At 34.1% G+C, this 20,346-nt stretch overlaps 1 protein-coding gene and 2 long non-coding RNA genes across 4 annotated transcripts; 2 read left to right on the top strand and 1 right to left on the bottom strand.

Annotated features, from left to right (window-relative positions):
• Positions 1-454: 454 nt before the first annotated feature.
• LOC126722664 (uncharacterized) lies at positions 455-4,808 on the bottom strand. The gene is made up of 6 exons (XM_050425806.1): positions 4,761-4,808; positions 2,937-3,090; positions 2,311-2,385; positions 2,165-2,223; positions 1,903-2,038; positions 455-819 (listed from the first exon to the last, which is right to left on the bottom strand). The coding sequence occupies exons 1-6, from the start codon at positions 4,806-4,808 to the stop codon at positions 809-811; spliced, it is 483 nt and encodes a 160-aa protein (XP_050281763.1). The 3' UTR covers positions 455-808.
• A 345-nt stretch (positions 4,809-5,153) lies between these two features.
• LOC126723825 (uncharacterized) lies at positions 5,154-18,149 on the top strand. Of its 2 annotated transcripts, XR_007654484.1 has the most exons (5): positions 5,154-5,231; positions 14,501-14,864; positions 17,464-17,511; positions 17,864-17,964; positions 18,053-18,149. It is a non-coding gene; the product is annotated as an uncharacterized LOC126723825 (long non-coding RNA). The 2 variants fall into 2 exon arrangements; XR_007654485.1 differs by lacking the exons at positions 5,154-5,231; positions 14,501-14,864 and adding an exon at positions 15,791-15,900.
• A 97-nt stretch (positions 18,150-18,246) lies between these two features.
• On the top strand, positions 18,247-19,710 carry LOC126723824 (uncharacterized). The gene is made up of 3 exons (XR_007654483.1): positions 18,247-18,408; positions 18,510-18,635; positions 18,809-19,710. It is a non-coding gene; the product is annotated as an uncharacterized LOC126723824 (long non-coding RNA).
• Positions 19,711-20,346: the final 636 nt, after the last annotated feature.

Genomic DNA, 20,346 nt, shown 5'->3' with positions numbered 1-20,346 from the left:
CTGTTTCTTTGCTGCTGAATGAATTTTAGTCATATCTCAAAAAAAAAAAAAAAAAAAAAAAAAAAAAAAACCCTTCTATTGCCTCCATCCATGATTTGCATTGAGATTTTTCTTTTTATGATCTTTTGCTTCAAAACAAACTATGAACTTGAAATGTGTCCTAGTTCCATATATTCAAATATACAAAGTATACTCAAAACACTAGTACATCATTACCAAACCAATTGATATATAAATAATCATTAGAGCATTTGTCCACAACCTATGTCAAAGATTACAAAACATGATTCTAAATTAGAAAACATGTCAAAGAAGTTATGAGAATCAGAAAACCAGACCACAAGAAGAGATGATAAGAGCACCTTCTGTAAGCCTTATTATTTGACATGTGATACAAACTTTTTTTTTAGGTTCAACGACAGAATTTTTTTTCAAAACAAAGCAAACTATACACTAGTAGCAAACTTGCTCAGTACAATATAAGACACCTCCGACTGAAAGGCTTTTGAAACAATATCAAATCTCTAGCTTACAAGACATGTTCTAGAGCACATACAATATCTTCCTAGTCTACCATATATTTGTCTATCTATACAGAATTTAGAAGGAAAGGGGGCATTCCTCCACCCAAATTCCCTTAGAATTTCTCTTGAGAGCTTCCTTTGCTATTACATGAGCTGCTTGATTACATAAAGAATTTGTAAAACTAAAAACTTTTCTAAGTGTGATGCTCTCCACTGGATGTCTTCAACCAATGTTCCAAAAGGGGCAAAGATATTTCTTTGGATTTTGTAGAGCTAGGAATAGATCAGTAGTCACCTTCAAGCATGAGATCATACAAACTCAAGTCAGCAGCAAACTATATTAGTAAACTTATTATTTGACAAGTGATACAAACTGTATTAGTAACAAGAAAATCTATATAAAAGCAACATGCATAGACTCCCTCTAAATAATTACAAGCTAAAATTCAAATTATTAACAAAGTCTACAAAGGAAGGGATACAAACACCACAGAATCTAGTAGAATACTTATACAATTACAACAAAAATAAATATTTTAGCTCAAGAATCGATAACTCAAAGCCATTAAATGTGTGGTTACTTATCTCTATTGTTATTGTCCATATAAGCAAAGGGGTATCCTAATAAGAAACAATTACATATGAAAGCTCATTCAAGTTGCAACTATGATCCTGATGATTACCAAACTCACATTAGGCATTCAAATCCACCAATGTTCTGAAATTTGGAACTTACTCTCAGTTAATGCCAAAGCCAAGAGACCTATACACACGCCAACTACAAGTAGGTCACTTTCAGTTCAATCATTGCACATTCGGCCTTAGCCAATATCCCAATTTTAAAACCCAGGCAAAATCAGCAAGCTTTATACTTAACAATAAAACTTAGTCATCAGACAGATCAAAATTGAAACAAAATGAGATCCAAGGGTTCGGTAAACAAAAATAAAAATTAAAGAAAAAAAATAACAGAGGGACCCTTAACACCAACTATAGTTACCACAAATCTATGGCAAGGAAGAGAAACAATTTAAAATGAATAAGCAGCCTCCAAGCTTGAAAGACCAACCATCACATAAGGAGAAATTTAATTGGTATAGTATTTTCTTACCAGACGAAACAAAATTTCCCTAAACCATTGAAGACTATTAGGAATAAAAATACGTTCAAAATTTTGATATTACTCTTCGGAAATGTTGAACAAAGAGAAAGCTTTATACATATAAAAAAAAAGGTCCCAAAATAATTCTATTATAAATTTGGAACCAGATGTTTCTCTATTATAAGTTTATACATGATAGCCAATGTAAATTTTACAAATAAATAACAAAATTAGAGGTCACAAAAACTCAAGCATAAAGTTGTGCAGTAAAACTACCTTCTGATACCTTTGGCTGGTAACCATCGGCAGATGTTCTTGGGAGAAGTAATAAGTTGGCCTGTGATAATGATAGCATTGCCATCAAGTGCAAAACTGATAACACCTCATACCAAGCATTAGACATGCAGGTTTCCTGCAAAAGTATTGATCCATATAAAAACATAAATTCCACTGAACGGAGGAGGGATGTAATGACAACTAGAAATGTTAGGCAGAACAGAAATTTGAAAATTGATAGATTAGTCCTATACTCTCCCACCTCTGCGTCATCCTCCTGATTTACCCATACAAATTGTACCTTGTATTGTAGATGGCTTCCTGCAAATAACAGATAAGCGCCACTATTATGAATTATCCAAAACAGTTAAAACATTCAAATCATAGTGGCACTAATACACGCTTTACCATCTTTAACTAGTCCTAAAAGAACAGGCAAGTAATCTTCCAGAGCCTGCTGAAGATCAGCTAAGGTTGAACCTCCTAAAAACAACAAAATTATCCAATGTTTCAATAACTGAGGTCTCACAATTAGTAAAGCAATATCAAGTTTTTTCTATAAAGATACGAGTTCTCAGAGCAGATAGGTGCTCCACTAAATTCTTAGACAAGTGATCACCCAATGAGTGGGAAAAATCAACAGGTTTAGGAATCCGAAAACCAGGAACATACACTGATACACAGAAACATCCCCAATATTCCCTGGCCTCCTCAAACATCCACAGGTTTGATAAACTCATAAACCCAGAAAAACCCATCAATAATGTTTTCTCTTCTCAAAATCACACCCAGCAATAACAATTCAAAGACTAATAATGTTAGCACAAAACCCAAAATTAGCAAAAAAAACCTCAAGCTATTAGTAATGAGCAACATTAGAACAAAACTAGCAATACTCAGAACCCTTAAACTCCAATTCCAAAACCCAAAATCCCAAACACAACTGTACTGAACCCATAAACCCAGAAAACAGAAAAACCCATCAATAATTCGAAATCCAAATTGGGGAAAAGGGAAAATCATGAAAAGCAAACCTTTGGGTCGTTGGCTCACGGCGGCTCCGGTTTGTTTCCAAGCTCCACGCACAGCTCCGGCGAACTCCGTGGCGGTGAGCTCCGGTGTGTGGTGTGGTGGAGGTTTGGGCAAGCAAAGGACGGCACAACCCCAGGCGATCTGTGAGCGCGAACTCTGGTTTTACGGCCCAGCCTCATAGAATGTTTTCTCATATATATAAATGGCGGGTTTTGTAATTAACAGTTGATTATAAATAATTACCGCTAGCAGAAGCAGTAAAGTTTGTAAATTTACTAGTAGTGGTAAAAAAATTAGTAATTTTTTACTTCTAGTAAATAAATTAGTAAATTTAATAATTTATTAGTACAGTTTAAATTGAAAACGGTTCGTTTTGGTTATACTCTTGTCTAAACGGTTGTTTTGTGGTGCACTGAAGCTATTGAAGAAATGCCTGAAACAGAATTGTGTGTTTCTTTTGATAGTTGAGAATGAACTTTTTTTTTTCCTTCTTCATTGCTTAATCTGTCTGAATAGCAAAATTGAGCCGTCTCATCTTTGTTATAGTCTTTCCATTGTGTGCTGTTCTGCTTTCTAGTATTTGATTAAACAAGAGTTTTATGTAGGTACATTCTTTCAACTTGTTTGTAGGTTTTGTGTACATTCTAGGTACATTCACATTAGATTGGGTTGTGAATTGTGATTTGTGGTTCTGGATGAATATTTATTGGGTTCCTAACAATGAAACAATATTATCAATTTACATTTTTTTAGAAGAGAAAAAAGCATTGGTTAGGTTGTAATAGCTTCTAGGATCTTGAGGTGGACTCACCTGATCCCTGGTACTTCCATTTCATCTTGAGAAACATGGTAAGATTTGTTTTAATGTTTCATTAGTGTTGTGAGCTTCCAGGTCCCCAAATTTTAGATTTGAAAAAGCCATGCTTTTGGCTGGAATTTATTTATTTATTTATTTATTTTGGTACTTTGATATTTGCAATAATTTGTACTTGTGCAACTCTAAAAAGGCAGTTGACGAGTCTCGAGTTTTTGGTTAGGTCAAGACCATGGTATTTGTGGGACTTGCCCAAAAGGGAAGTCAAAATGTTCAAAATTTTCATGAGCAGACTTCAGAAGGCCTAGTTGGAGGTGGAAATTAAGTGTTTGCTCTATCATACTTAATTCTGTTTGAGCTCAATGCTACGTTGGGAATGTTAGGTTTGTGAAAAAAGGTGATGGCTTCTTTGCATCCATCACATTTGTTTGGTTGTGCTTAGTGGCTAGTTCTAATTTATAATTTTTTTGATAAGTAACATAAGAAATTTTATTTAAAAAAACCAACCAAGTACATTGGAAGTATACTAGAGTGGCACAAATCAAGAGCCCAGATTACAACGATCAATAAGATTGGAGAGAGAAAAACAAGTATAAAAAGGCAATTGGGTTAGGCTTATCAAAAAAAAAAAAAAAAACCTTGGAATCTTGACTAAGTGTCGGTTGGGCCAATTTAACTACAAGGTCATATATGTGGGCATAGGTTTTATTAGTTCTACTTAGGATACACTGTCCTTCAATTTTTGTCTCCTCTTACCCTTGATAGTAACAACCTGAATTTCAATCTATGTTGTTTTAGAGAGTGACATTTTTCTAGTGTACCAATAATTCTAAACAAGTAAATGTAACCCACCCAAGGAACAAAAATTGATAACAGATCTGTTGTGTGTCACACATTTGATTGTCAAGTTAGTATGTGATGCAACTTTAAAGTTTCTGCATAAATGGTGGATAAAGGAGTTGCCACCCAGCCTAGTTCTAGTGTCTAGTCATTATCAAAGAATTTTGTATACCATGAGTACAGCCCCAGTCCCCTGATATGCATGGTCTGCCAGTAGCATCAGGAGGCACAGGAGATTCTGTTAACAAAATTTATTGAGATGACTGTTGGAATTTGTAGAAAATTTGTGTGGTGAGATAACAATGCTGGAGAACTACATAACTAATAGAAATTGGGCAAATCTGAATAAGTTATTGCATGTTTTATAATAATTGTATTCTTATTGTACATTTGTCTGCCTCATATAAAAAAATTTATTGTACATTCGTCTTTTGCCCAACTGTTAAAAGTTTCTGTTGATAGGTGTGTTAGACAATGTTAGATTTTTTTTTTTTTTTTTTTTTTTTTAATGCAGTCATAAATACAGCCGGTAAAACAGTACTTGTTAATCATTGTATCTTTGCACAGGAAATATTTCTTAAATTGATTAGGAAACTGCAATCTGTGTGAGATGGACAATGAAGATGAGTTTACATTTTGTCAGGTACGTTTGGTACGTGCATTTGATATGATGAACTTATAGCTTAATGACCTTACTGAATTGGCTCAAATTCATATTAATATTTTTTTAAAAATATTAAAATATATTTGATTTTGGGTGATTTTCAAAATTTAATGAATTTATCTAAGTAGATGGTTTTGGTTATAAATTTTGGTTAACTCACCTGCTGACCGAGGAAAGGATACAAAGAAGCTTGTGTCTGATGTTGATGGCATTACCATAAAAGATGAATTATCAAATGGCAGCAGTGTCAGAGTAGCAGTCTTCTGTGGAATGAAGTTCTTAAAAATACTGCCTCTAAGAGGCAGGGTAAAGTTGATTTTTTGTCTTTCAATGTTACTGATAAGTCCTCTCCAAAACTATCAAGTGAACTGTCAAGACCAGTAGCATTAGGAGTAGGGGTGGCAATTTTTATCCATATCCATGAACCCACTCATTACCCACCTTATTTGGATAAGTCTTAACCCAACCCATTTGAATATTTGGGTTAAATGGGTAAGGACTCATTTGGTTATTTAATTAGATAGGTCTAAATGGATAATCCCACTAATCTATATATATATATAAAACCGAAACCTCTGCTGGCACCACAATTTTCCACGTCAGCACAATATTTAAAAAATAAAAACATTATAACACCTCAAAACCCTAGCAACCTTACCCCTCTCTCAAGTTAAGAAATACCACAATTTTCCACGTCAGCACAATATTTAAAAAATAAATATCACAATTCTGCAAACTCTCTCTCTCCAAACATAAATATCAAATTCAACCCCTTTAATTTCTCTTTATATTTTTGAGGCTTCTATAGAGTTATAGTGAGTTATGCTGATTTTGTTTTTTGTGTGTGTGTGTGTATAGATGGTCATAATACTCCGGTATTCCAAGAGACGATTTCATTGGCAGCAGAAAGTAATTACTTTGTCTCATATTTTTGTTTTTTGAATTGATTTTGTGTGCTTTTTAGACCCTTTTGGATCAATTTTGTTAATTGGGTGTTTTTTTTTTTTTTTTTGGATAGGGTCCAATTGGGGAAGGTTCTTTCAAAGGGTTACGACGACCGCGTTGGTGTCTGTATACTAATAGTGGGGGGTAAGTGCTATAAATTACTAACCCTTTTAAGTGTATAATCTGTTTCTAAAATTATCTATAATATTTTGTCCTCCGAAAATTTTATCTCTTTAATTTTAGTATATTGTGTTTCTTAAGCTATAGACAGATTTTCTTTATTTCTTATTTTCAATAATAAATCATTTTATTGCAATACCGGTAATTGTTTGAGAAATCCAATATGTTCATATCTCTATAGAATAGAGAATAGTAGAAGCCAATTTTATTACAACTACTTAAATTGAGTTGACTTAATTCTGTACAATTACAAAGTATAGCATGAAAGATAATGGAATTAATTGTTGTAATTTTTATTTTCTTTTCATGTTTTGAATTTCCATGTTTTTATTGTTGATGAGAAATTAAGGCTTAGTTGCACAATATGTGTAAATTCTTCAGAAGACTACTTTAAATAGTAAGTCAATGTGTCTCTTACATTTGGGTATTAGTTAGAACTATTTTCAAACGATTGTACCAATAAAAGTGAATGTGTATAAATTTTGTTTAACTATCCCGTGCATCGCACGGGTTAGCGACTAGTACCCACTAAACTCATCTAAAATTTAAATAAACAACATAAAATCTAAATTTCTAGAAAATGACTAAAATACCCCTAAAACTTAAAAAATTACCAAAATACTACCAAAACCCAAAAAATGACCAAAATACCCCCCGAAACCTAAAAAATGACCAAAATACCCCCCAAAACCTAAAAATTACCAAAATACCCCAAAACTAAAAAAATGACCAAAATATCCCTGAAACTCCAAAAAATGACCAAAATACCCCCAAAACCCAACAAATGACCAAAATACCCCCCGAAACCTAAAAATTACCAAAATACCCCCAAAATCCAAAAAATGACCAAAATACCTCTGAAACCAAAAAAATGACCAAAATATCCCTAAAACCTAAAAATTACTAAAATACCACCAAAACCCAAAAATTGACCAAAATACCCCCGAAATCTAAAAATGACCAAAATACTTCCAAAACCTAAAAATAACCAAAATACCCTTGAAACCCAAAAAAATGACCAAAATACTCCCAAAATCCAAAAAATGACCAAAATACCTCTGAAACCCAAAAAATGACCAAAATACCCCTAAAACCTAAAAATGACCAAAATACCTCCAAAATCCAAAAAATGACCAAAATACCCTCGAAACCCAAAAAATGACCAAAATTCCCCCCAAAACCCAAAAAATGACCAAAATACCCCCAAAACCCACAAAATGACCAAAATACCTCCAAAATCTCTAAAATGAGCAAAATACCCGCCAAAACCTCTCAAATGACCAAAATACCCCCAAAACCCACAAAATGAGAAAAATACTTCCAAAACCTCTAAAATGAGCAAAATACCCCCTCCCCCCAAACCTCTAAAATGTCCAAAATATCCCCAAAACCTAAAAATTATCAAAATACCCTAAAAACCCAAAAATGATCAAAATGCTTCCTAAACCTAAAAAATTACCAAAATACCCCCTAAACCTTAAAAATGACCGAAATACCTTTGAAATCTTAAAATTACCAAAAATACCCCCGAAACCTAAAAAATGACCAAAATACCTCTGAAACCTGTAAAATGATTAAAATACCCCAAGACCTAAAAAATGACTAAAATAACCCCAAAACCTATTACAATGACCAAAATACCCCAAAAACCTAAAAAATGATCAAAATACCCCCAAAACCTAACAATTACCAAAATACACCCTAAACCTAAAAAATTACTAAAATACTCCCTAAACCTAAAAAATTACTAAAATACCCTGAAACCTAAAAAACGATCAAAATACCCCCAAAAACCTAAAAAAATGACCAAAATAATCCCAAAACCTAAAAAAATGATCGATAAAAACCCCTGAAACCCAAATTATGACCAAAATGCCCCTAAACATGTAAGATGACCAAAATACACCTGAAACATCTAAAATTACCGAAATAGAGGTTTCAGGGTATTTTGGATGTTTCAAGGACATTTTTGACAAATTAAAGGTTCTAAGAGTCTTTCATTCATTTTATAGGTTTCGAGGGAATTTCGGTAATTTTTTAGGTTTCAGGGTTATTTTGATTATCTTTTAGATTCTAAGGGTATTTTAGCTATTTTTTAGGTTACGAGGGCATTTCTGTTATCTTTTAGTTTTAGGGTTATTTCGGTAAATTTCTATGGTTCAAAAGTATTTTGGTAATTTTTAGGTTTTGGGGTATTTCGGTAATTTTTTAGGTTTCGGTGGTATTTTGGTCATTTTAAGGTTTTGAGGGTATTTCGGTTTCAAGGGTATTTGGTATTTTTTGAGGTTTTGGGGGTATTTTGGTCATTTTTAGGTTTTGGGGGTATTTTGGTAATTTTTTAGGTTTCGAGGGTATTTTGGTAATTTTTAGGTTTTGGGGGGTATTTTGGTCAGTTTTTGGGTTTCAGGGGTATTTTGGTAATTTTTAGGTTTTGGGGGTATTTTGGTCAGTTTTTAGGTTTTGGGGGTATTTTGGTCATTTTTTGGGTTTCGGGGGTATTTTGGCCATTTTTTGGGTTTCGAGGGTATTTTGGCCATTTTTTGGGTTTTGGAAGTATTTTGGTCATTTTTAGATTTCGGAGGTATTTTGGTAAATTTTTGGGTTTTAGGGGTATTTTAGTAATTTTTAGGTTTTGAGGGTATTTTGGTCATTTTTAGGGTTTCGGGGGTACTTTGGTCATTTTTTGGGTTTCGGAGGTATTTTGGTCATTTTTAGGTTTTGATGGTATTTTGGTCATTTTTTTGGGTTTTGAGGGTATTTTGGTCATTTTTTGGGTTTTGGGGGGTATTTTGGTAATTTTTAGGTTTCAAGAGTATTTTGGTCATTTTTTGGGTTTCAGTGGGTATTTTGGTCATTTTAGTGGTTTTTAAGCATGTTTGGTGATTTTAGAGATATCAGGGGTATTTTGGTCATTTTAGAGGTTTCATGGGTATTTTGGGATAATTTTAGAGATTTTTGGGATAATTTTGGATGTCCAAGGGTATATTGGTAATTTTGGAAGTTTAAGGGTATTTGCATCATTTTAGGTATTTATGGGTATTTTGGAGGTCAAGAGGGTATTCAAGTAGTTTTAGAGGTATTTGGGTCATATTGGGTTAAATGGGTGGGTTACTAATTAAATGGGTTAGGTTGGTAATGGATAATTAATTTATATATAAACGGGTCATAAATGGATAAATGGATAATTATACACCCAACCCATCTATGACCCAACCCATTTATGACCCATCCCGTCCATTTGCCACCCCTAATTAGGAGGCACTGGGGATTCTGTTAAGAAAATTCAGTAACAGACTGTTGCAAGAAAACCTGCAACTTGAGCCAAGGTTCCTTTTGAGAAAGGATATAGCCAAATGGACTGGCTTAAGCGTACACAAACTCATCCTAACCTGGCAAGTACTTGACAAATATAATTCTTGGTGAGGGTGCTTCACTTGTTTTGCTCTGTATTTCTTCCTTTGGTCCTTTTCAGCATTTTTACAATGCTCTCTGAGGGGTGTGCTTTAAAATTCTAATTAATTTGTTCTGTTTCTGTCACGACTATGTTTAGTTTATAAAGCTATTATAAGTTAAGGTTTTCCTTTTAAGCAAGGGCCAAGATTAATCCTTAATGTGCAGTTTTTGATGTGGTGAGAAGAACTAAGATCAAGCATAGGAAAAGGGTTTAAGAAGAAATTCCTACAACAGACAAAATTAAGGCAAAGAAAAAGTAAATAGGGTTGAAATAGAGCAATCAAATATCGATTTTTAGGTTGAAAGGGTTCAAGAAATATCCATTCTGTAATTTAATGGAATAGATAAGAAAAGGCTGCCTACAATTACCTAGGGGTGTTAATATTCGACCCAACCCGCGAACACGACACGAACCCGACACGGGTTTTTTCGGGTTAGGGTTGGACCTTAATGGGTTTGGGTCATAAACGGGTCGACTCGAAAGCGACACAATAAGAAACGTGTCATAAACGGGTCAACCCGCATAACCCGCAATAGACACGTTTGACACACCAATTTATTTGTGTCAACCCGAAATGATCCACTTAATACAACCCGTTTAATTTATTTAACAAATAAATATTTATTTTATTTAGATTTGTCAAATACCTTTTATATCTAACATATATTTTAAATTTAAAAATAAAAGTGAGTAATTACAAAAATTTGTAAGGGATATAATTAGAAATTGAAATTTTACGGACCCTAGAACTACTAATACTTTTTTTTTTTTTTTTGCATAAAACATGCACAAATAAAATTGGATGAGCTTGTGGAAGATGTTATGAATTTGGACATCAACAAATAATCTATGGATGATAATCGTGGTCATAGGTAAGATTAGTTTACTATTTACTCAAATTCTTTCAATATTGATACTTAGCATTTGACGAGTTCCAAGGATATTATATATATTTTTGAACTATGTTATTTTATTTTTGTTAAACTTAGTTATTTTGAATTTGGGTTGAAGTGTATGCACTTCTTTTGGAGTGTAAAGAACTTATTTTCTAGATGAATGTTATATTTTTGTTGAACTATATTATTTTGAATGTGAGTTGAAGACTAGAAGTGTATGCACTGCTTTTTGGGATGTTGTTATATTTAATATTATGTAGGTTGAAATGGGTTGTGTTACATTTGTGTCAACCCAACATGACTCATTTATTAAGTGTGTCAAATGGGTTGGGTCAGGTCAACCCGCCTTATTAACAGGTCGGGTTAGGGTTGAAGGATCATGACACGATTATTAAATGAGTCGGGTTAGGGTTGCGCCATTTAGTCGAATACCGACACGACACGAACCCGACACGCTAACCCGAATTGACACCCCTACAATTACCCAACTTAGGTTATTTATAATAGCCTTTAGTAACCATAGAATTCTGGCCCTTAATCTTACACAAAACAATTAAATTCTAACCATCCAACTTCGTTAAAAGTCACATGCTAGTCACATGACTTTTTAAATACTAAATACATAATAATAAATAAAACATAACGTAGAGGGAAAGAAAACACCCTTTTTCCTATTTTCTTTGGGCTTAAATTTTCATACATCAGTTTAAGAGGCTCAATGATGTATAGGAGCCCTACTTATCAAAATAATAATAATAATAATGATGTATGGGAGCCTTGAAAGGTTCAAGCTTAGGGCTCTCTTGAAGGGGGTGGGGTTGGGAGTGAGAGTGATATAAGAAAGCTTAGGTTTAGGAAAAGAAGGTTTAGAAATTGAATTAAGGTTACAAGGGGCTGCTGTGATGATCTGGTGCTGAAGGTATCTGATGCCCTTCTATGTTACATGAGTAGAACACCTTGTTGAATTTCATTAACACATTATTCACTTTGTAGGGAACATTTCTCATTTACTTTGGAAAAATTGCTTATGACACTGCTTTATCCCTTTGGCTCCATGCTAGCATCTTAGAAAGTTGGTGGATCCATGACCATGCTAGTATCTTAAGCTGAAGGATTTTGGAGCTTAAGGCCTTTTCTTTGCAACCTCTTTATGTATGGACATGAGACACGGCATTTTTTACCTCATCATCTCCCTTCAGGGTCATTATAGAATCTGCATTTCAAAATTTTCTTCTCTTAGGTGGTCTCTTTGTATACTTCTTTGATGCTCCTGTACCTGCATCATGTCCTTTTTTCATTTGTCTATGTACTTATGCAAAATTATTTAGTAGACATTTTTGCACCTAAATAGATTTTTCAATTTAGATATCCAAATATGCTTTAAATTTTTCAATGCATTTTTGTTTCTGTTGTTCTTTTTGCCTCCAATTAAAACAACACGCCATAACAAGTATAATTTCTTGTTTCTGTTTTTCTATTGATTCCCTTCCAAAATCACGTGGGATTTGCTTTCCCTCCTCTTTGTTGTGTCTGGAAACTCCGGGAATTTTTAGTTAGAGAATAGGTCATTGTTGCTTACAGTTAGATGGTGCTACTGCTAAGTTACTCGAGCATTGCTTATTCATCTAGCTTCTCCATATTGTGAACTTTCTACATAAACTAGTAGAGACACATATATGCATTTATACTTGTAATTAATTAATTAGGTTAATTTTTTGCTGAATATATATATATATATATATATATATATATATTTAGATATATAAGTAATGTAATTTCATTGAAAATCAAATACACTTTATGTTCACAATGATGAACACAGAGTGTCCAAAAGTACATAAGTCTCAAAGGGAAAATCTAAGAGAAACTTGAAACTCTAAAATAGAAGAACAATGTGTAAAATCCCACGCCCGGGACCAATCAAAAAGGGTATGAGCAAACATGGTTTTCAATTGATCCAAGGAGTTCTCCATATCTTCAAAAGTATGTCTATTCTGCTCCTTCCAAACTAGCCACATCAAACAAGCCGGCACCATATTCCAAAGATTTGAGCCATGTTTACCAAACCAATTTTTCCTACTAAATAACAAAGTATCAACATTCCTCGGCATAACCCATTGAATCCCAAAAATCTGTAACGCAAATCCCCACAAAGCATAAGCAACGTCACAATGGAGTAAAAGGAGATCCACTAATTCCCCATTACTTTGACACATACAACACCAATTCACCAATGGCATACCCCTCTTATTAAGATCATCCAAAGTAAGAATCTTTCTCAGTGCTGCTATCCACAAAAAGAACGACACCCTCTCGAAAATCTTAATGGATCAAATACTTTTCCAAAGGAATGGGATTGTAGATGCACCACCCCGAATCTACCTATAAAAAGATTGAGTTTTAAAATTCACATCCCCCTTAAGACACCATCTCTTCTTATCCACCCCCTCCCCACTTGGAACTTGAGAGTAAATGAAATTAAAACAAGAGAAAACGGCCTCCATCTCCCAATCATGGAAGTTCCTATGAATAGTTGTAATGCATGAGATTGTAAAGCAAGTTTGATTTATTGTAATGTTTTTTACATGGTAATTGAAACTGTTAGAATTATGGTTAAATGATTAAATTCACTATTTACTAACAGCTTAAACTTTTGGGAGAATCTATAATTTATCATGCTATTATAGTAGGGGATCCTGAGTTTGATCCCTATCTTCACTTTACCTCCTTTTAAAATGTTTAAAACCCCACATCTTGGGCCCTAATTATTAAGCAACAGTTTAGGCCTACATGTGAGGAGGAGTATTAGAATTATGGTTAAATGATTAAATTGAATTATGGTTAAATAATTAAATTCACTATTTCCTAACAACTTAACTTTTGGCAGAATCAGTAATTAATCAAAAACAACGCTGACTCTATGCTTCTTGATTCCAGGCTTAAAGGGACAGTCAAATAAGAGAATCATTTCTATGAATGAAATTAAAAAAGATCAGAAGAAGGTTACTTGTGGACTGTATTTAAGGGTCGTGTGTACAATATATCCCCATACATGAGATTTTATCCTTGGAGGTATCAGATATGTACATGACTTAACGAACTCAAGGATTTAAGGGTCTCAAGTTTTATATTGACTGGCCAAATTCTCACTTATTTAATAAGTATGTTGTGTCTAGTGAGTCTAACCATAGAACAATCCTAAAATACTTAATTTTACTGTTGTCTAGAAATCTTGCAACATGTCTATTTCCTTCTCAGCCTTTCTTTGCCTTTGAATCCCATACTATCCTTTTTGAAACTCAAATCCAGCTGATACTATCCACCACAAGCACGTAGACAGATTACGCCTAAATTTTCCTATGTCACTTTATCACTTATGCTTAGAAGAATGGATGGGAGGGCTCTTCATTTTTCAAGGAAATTGAATTTCTTTGAAGGTTGAATGCCCTTATTCAGAGCCTATCAACGACCTAAGTTTGATAATGTATAGAGACAATAATTCTGAATTGTAATGCTCAAACCAACTGAGTCTTTCTAATGCTGATCTAGCATCTCCAAAAACTTGCAGTTTTTGATGATGCAATATGTTGAAAGAATAGTTAAGTCATGTTACACTGAAAAACATGTTTAGGCATGGAGTTGTATATTCCCTTCAAAACTACTTTATGATGTCTTCATGTGTTGCCCTTGTTGCATTCTCATTCAAGAAATCCATGTCTAATGTGATATAAATATGCATCAATGCTTGTCTTTTGACAAAAGTTCTTTTGCAGGTATTGATATGCTGATGAAGGCAGTGGGAAAAGACTGTACATCCTATTTAGTATCCTTTTTCAGAACTTTCTTAGATTCAATGGTTTCTTCAGGTCTTGCCTGGTTTCTAAACAAATTTCTAAAATTTCTTACCATATTGATCTATGCAAATTATTTTGAACAATTAGTGACATTAAGGAATTCTAATTTTGTTTGTGTGTGGTAACGAGTACTCGATGCAACTTAATGCATCTTGGATCAAAGTTCTTCAAGCTCAAGACGACCATCTTTAATGCTATGAAAGAGGCTACCTTGAAGGATCTTTTGAATGTGAGCCCCGATCACCATGTGTTTAAGTAGCTTCTTAAAGATCTAATTGTTCAAGTAAGCAACTCTTTCCTCACTTCGCGTTCAATGTTAAAATCTTAATTTGATTTTCATAAAATCAAGTTTCTATGGCATTTAGTTCAATAAAATGTTGAAATTGAATTTAGGAATTTTAAAAACAGTAAACAAGAGGATTCGAGAATTTTAGAAAATTAAGCAAACAGGTTAATAAGTATGTCACATCAAATTTAGGCATATGTGAAAATTAAAGAAATTCAGATGGCTTTTGGAATAGAGATCAAGAGGGTTGGGAATAAAAAGAAACGTCAATATATACAAATTGCATGTATGCGTAAGATATAATAAGTAGTTTGCAAACCTTTAGTTCGGTCAAATTCAAAAACAAAAGCCTTTAACTCGCTTAGGGTCTATTTGGATACCGCTTATTGTTGAAAACTAAAAACACTGTAGCAAAATAATTTTAAATATGTGAATAGTGCCGTGGGACCCAGTTTTAAAGTTATTTTTGTTGAAAAAAGTACTTGTGGGTCCTGTGAACAGTGCACGGGACCCATGCAAAAAACGCAAATGCGCGTCTGCTTTCCTTTTTAGTGCAATCCAAACGTACACTCAAATTCAAAAACAAAGGCAATTGGGGAAAAAAAAAACAAAAAACCTGAAGAAAAAAGAAAAAGAAAATAGAATTTTGAGTTCTAATTAAATAGAGATGAATTCCTCCAATGACACAATACTTAGAAATGCACATTTTGGTGAAGTGGATGGACACATTCATGGAATATCAGTTCAATTGAACCTTTTAATTATATATATATATATATATATATATATATATCCTACAGTACTCTCTCTCTCTCTCATTAGCATTTTGACAGGAATGTAACTACAAATAGAAATATTTTGAATGCTAATACTCTTTTTGACAAGATGATATTTTTCTTACCCCTTTCTATTGGTGTGTAAAGATGTCGCGGTGATGAATTGCAACGGTCAAGGATTTGAGTCTAGCATTGTAGAAGGAAGTGAATAGAATAGAGAAATCCAAGATGGGTTGACGTCATGGACACATTTCGTGGTAATTTTTCTATTTTTGGGGTTAATAATGGAGTACAGTTAATAGCATGCTCAATGAAGAAAAGGGAGGTTTCACTGTGCATGGACAGGTTTTTGACTGCTTTTGGTATTGGAATTAAAAGTTTGAATAAGATTTAATTCCTTATGTGGAATTTCTTTTTATATATTTGTTTATATTTTGTAGACGTATATGTCAAATTTTTTTATCACTTTGAAAGTGATATTGAATTTTGTAGAGTACATAATGATAGCAAAGGGAAGGTGCATTCTGATATTTCAGTCAGTGATCTAAAGATAACTGGCACCCTACTGGTACTCTCTGTCAAACATTTGGGCATCGAATAATATATGATGCAGCAAGCACTTTTGATGCCAAAGTGGATAATGTGTTGAGGAATGAAGAATGGTATTGGCCCTTGCTAAGTAAGAAGATCTTGTAACAATTCAGAGTCAACTGTGCTTGGTTCATATTGGAGTGAGTGATCAGCCTTACTGGTATGCTTCAGCTAGTGGTAAACTCGTGTGTGCTGCTACCTGGAATCAGATCAGACGCAGAAGTGAAGAAGTGGATTGGTGGAAACTATTATGGTTTCCTGAAGCCATCCCTAAACATAGCTTCATTGGTGGCTGACCCTTAATAATAGGTTGACAACTAGATTGAGATTACTACAATGGGTATGGAATAGAGATAGTAGTTGTTTCTTTTGCCAGAATGGGTTTGAGAGCTGGGATCACCTGTTTTTTGGGTGCTCTTTTACTGGTAGAGTCTGGAAGCAAATCATGGGACTTGTTTAGTGTCAAATATTCCTAGTAACTGGGATGATATTGTCTCTTGGGGGAAAATAATCTAAAAGGGAAAGATTTTGGAGCCATTCTCTGTAAAGTTTCATGGTGGGCTACCATATCTGGTTACAAAGAAACAATATGGTTCACAATGGAGATGTCATCTCCGAGGAGAAATTGATAAAGAGGGTAGGCCAGTCTTGGGAAGATTGCTAATTCAGGAAACTCTGTTTTTCTTGCAGTGTTGAGGACCAATTAGGTTTTCTGCTACTAACTGTCTGGTTTGGCATTGATCTGTTGGTTGTTGCCAATAGATTAGTTCTTTCATTGCTGCAATTTGTTTTCTGCTGTAATTCTGGCTAATTGTGTAGTTCTTTTTTAGAACTTGGTTCAAGGGGTTAATTGAGCGTTTGTGTTTAGTACATCAAAGATCATTGCATCTAGAAAAGCTATTATTGCCTCTTGTTTTTATGATATGTTTAGTATTATGAAACCCTGAACAGTGTTTGTGAGTTTTTTGGTTTACTCTTTTTTTTTCTTTTTTGGTTTTTGTTTTTGACGCCATGGTATTTTTTCTTTGTGGTAAATTATTATGATATGTTCTACTTTATTTATGATTGGAACTGGATTGTTTCTTGAGGTAATTCTTTGCCATTAAGACAATGCTGAAGTCATGGTGAAGGTTTGAGGATTTTCCGCAATTGGCTTTGGATTTATGACTGCTGAAATGTTAAAATTTTAAAATTAGCAATGACTCCTGCAAGCTACTGCTGCTCCACAGGAACTAAACCGTATTGCTGGAGTGGACAAAACCTGCAAATTTGTGAAGGTTGGTCATCTTGCAGACCAAGTTCATGTTTATGTAGTGAACTCCTTTACTTTCAAATGCTTTTTCCATTTTATTTTATTCTTCTGTAAGTATTCTATATTTATTAGTTGTGATACTTTAAAACAAACTTAATATGATATTACAAATGGGTTTATGGTGACCAATGAGCTTTAACTCAAATGGCACCTCTTTTTCTTGCAAGAGCAAGGTTGAGCATGATATTGTGCATTCAAGATCCACCAGTGGGTGTGTAACTTACAGATAAAAAATGGGGTTCATGATTCTTATTGATTCTTGATGATGCAGGCTGACTTCATGAAAATGCTATTTCCTGACAATACTTTTGATGCAGTATATGTGATTGAAGCCACTTGCCATGCACCAGATGCCATATGTATTCCTAATTCTAATACCATAACCTTGGCTAGGATGGCACATCATTTTCCACTTTTTGTAATCTCTCTCTCTCCCTTCTTCTTTTCTTTCTGGTTATTTTGGTTTAAACTTTGTTTCTGATTTGAATAGTATGGATGTTACAAAGAAATATACAGAGCAAATTAAAGCCTGGACTGTGTTTTGCTGCACATGAGTGGTGCGTGACTGATTCTTTTGATCCCAATAACCAAGAACATTAAAAAATAAAGATAAGATATGCTTGAAGCATGAAAAAGCGAATGTTTGTATTCTTTTTTTCTTTCTTTCCTTTTTGTTTGGGGGGGAGGAGAGGGGAGTGTTGAATTTATTACCATGAATCTCATCTTAGGGGGTTATATTCCGTGAGTCTATCAAAATTTCATTGAACTTTTGGGTTGGAAAGAAATTGAGATTGGTGATGGCCTTCCTAACATCAGGTTGACAGGAAAATGCCTTGAAGCTCTTAAGCAAGCTGGTTTTGAGGTGAGCGATATTTCCTATTTTATTTTGTTTTTTGTTTTTTCTCTTCTGAATCTTTGTTATGATTTGCACAAGTGACAACGTATTTATTTATTCTGCCAAAGGACATGTGAGAGAGAGATCTTGCAATGGACTCACCTATCCCCTGGTACTTGCCTTCAGATAAAAGTCACTTGTCATTGAGTAGTTTCCTTCTAACTGCTGTTGGGAGTTTCATCACAAGAAACATGGTAAGATTTTTTTCATTCTAATGTTACATTAATGTTGTTAGCTCCCACTTCCCAAACTAAGTTTGTAAAAATCATGCTTTTGGCTGGATTTTTTTGTTAACGTTGAGATTTGCAAGAATTTGTACTTGCGTAACTCTAGAAAGGCAGTTGATGAGTGCTGAGTTTTTTGTTAGGTCAAGACCCTGGAATTTGTGGGACTTGCTCCAAAGGGAAGTGAGCTTGTTCAAAATTTTCTAGTGCAAACTGCAGAAGGGCTAGTAGGAGGTGGAAAGTAAGTTTTTGCTGTATCATACTTAATTCTCTTTGAGCTTAATGCTAAGTTTTTGATGTATTGTTTCTGAGTAACACAAAGTTAGCAATAATTACATATTTAATGAGGAAGTTTGTAGCCTCATGCACAGGCTGCAAATCTGGCATTACATCAGATCCATCTAAGTGGGGTTTCTCTAATCCTGTAACTTGTGCAAGTGGATATTTTGAACTAAATCAATGGTCCTAAATTTTGTAGTGCACCCAACCTTGCAATGATAATTAAGAAGAAATGGTGAAAAGGGAAAGAATTGTTGAAATTCTTTTCTTGTAGGAGTTGAATCATAATTTCTTCTTTTTGAGTCATTGCCTTAATGTACTCATGTACCCATGAGCTGCTCCTATGGTTAAATTTCTGTCTTCCAGGAAAGAGATTTTCACACCAATGTATTTCTTGAAGCCGCTTTCAGATAATCAGTAATGTGGCAACCTAAACTAATTAACCTGATACCATAGCCTAGGAATCTTCCCAGGAATTCTGACAGTTAGAAATGATGTTAGAATATGGTCTGACCATGCTAGTTGACTTTGTAATTTGAAGCTTGCTGAGTTCTGAGTTGCCATTTGAAAGTTGTGCGTCTATGTTTGGTTATCTGTGGGTTCATCTGTACGCCCCCAATGGCTTGAGCAATGTTTTAGCCTTCTGCTCCATTGGGGCAGTGACTCTTTTATCTTGTCTATTGAATGAAAATTTTCCTCTCTGCCTAGGTTAGAGGTGCACACTTTTTGTTGTTGGTAAATGTGTGACCATATCACTTTCACTGCTCCATATTTCAATGAACATGATTATGCTCCTCATTTCACAATAAATTTCAAATTATGTGACATTGGATACATTTTAGATTTGTAATATTTAATCTAAACCGTGGCTAAATTCCAAATAGAGAGGATCCTATTACAGATTTCAAGAGCTGCCATGTTGCATGTCTAGTTAAAATATTTTTTTATTTCCTTTGTTAGGAGTTTTTGCTTGCAAGTCTTCTGTCTATCTAAAAAAGACACTGAAATATTTCTATCCACCTGAATAAACACATTGAAAGTATTTGATATTTTAAAAGGGTTTTCCCACAGTGGTTCCTTGAGGAAATTTTAGCCTTCCTGAGTATATGGTCAAACTCAAAAGCAATGGGGTTCCAAGGTTTCATCTTAACAAGTTTCAGACTCTATGTACCAGACACCCCCAACCCCAACCAGGTAGTAGCAATTATTAGCCGGTGGAGAGAGCCTTGACTATATCTTAAAAGGCTGCTCGATGGTACTGGTACAACAGGAGATACCTTTTTGTTCAAAAAAAATATTGAGTAGTTCTAGAATCACAAATTATTCTATAATTTTTTTGCTACAACTTTGACATGGCTGACTATGACCATCATTGCATCACTTTCACATGGATCCACTATTT

Source organism: Quercus robur, chromosome 4, assembly GCF_932294415.1.
Source record: "Quercus robur chromosome 4, dhQueRobu3.1, whole genome shotgun sequence".
Lineage (NCBI taxonomy): Eukaryota > Viridiplantae > Streptophyta > Magnoliopsida > Fagales > Fagaceae > Quercus > Quercus robur.
The sequence above is the reverse complement of the archived record's forward strand: the minus strand, read 5'-3'. Positions and strand labels throughout refer to the sequence as shown.

Bases quoted from the DNA above. Each gene is read 5' to 3' on its own strand.
- LOC126722664 (XM_050425806.1), bottom strand. From the start codon at position 4,808: ATGCTACTGGCAGACCATGCATATCAGGGGACTGGGGCTGTACTCATG. The intron at 3,091-4,760 runs GTATACAAAATT...CCGTAAAACCAG, and splicing joins GGACTGGGGCTGTACTCATG to AGTTCGCGCTCACAGATCGC. The intron at 2,039-2,164 runs GTGGGAGAGTAT...ATACTTTTGCAG, and splicing joins ATCAGGAGGATGACGCAGAG to GAAACCTGCATGTCTAATGC.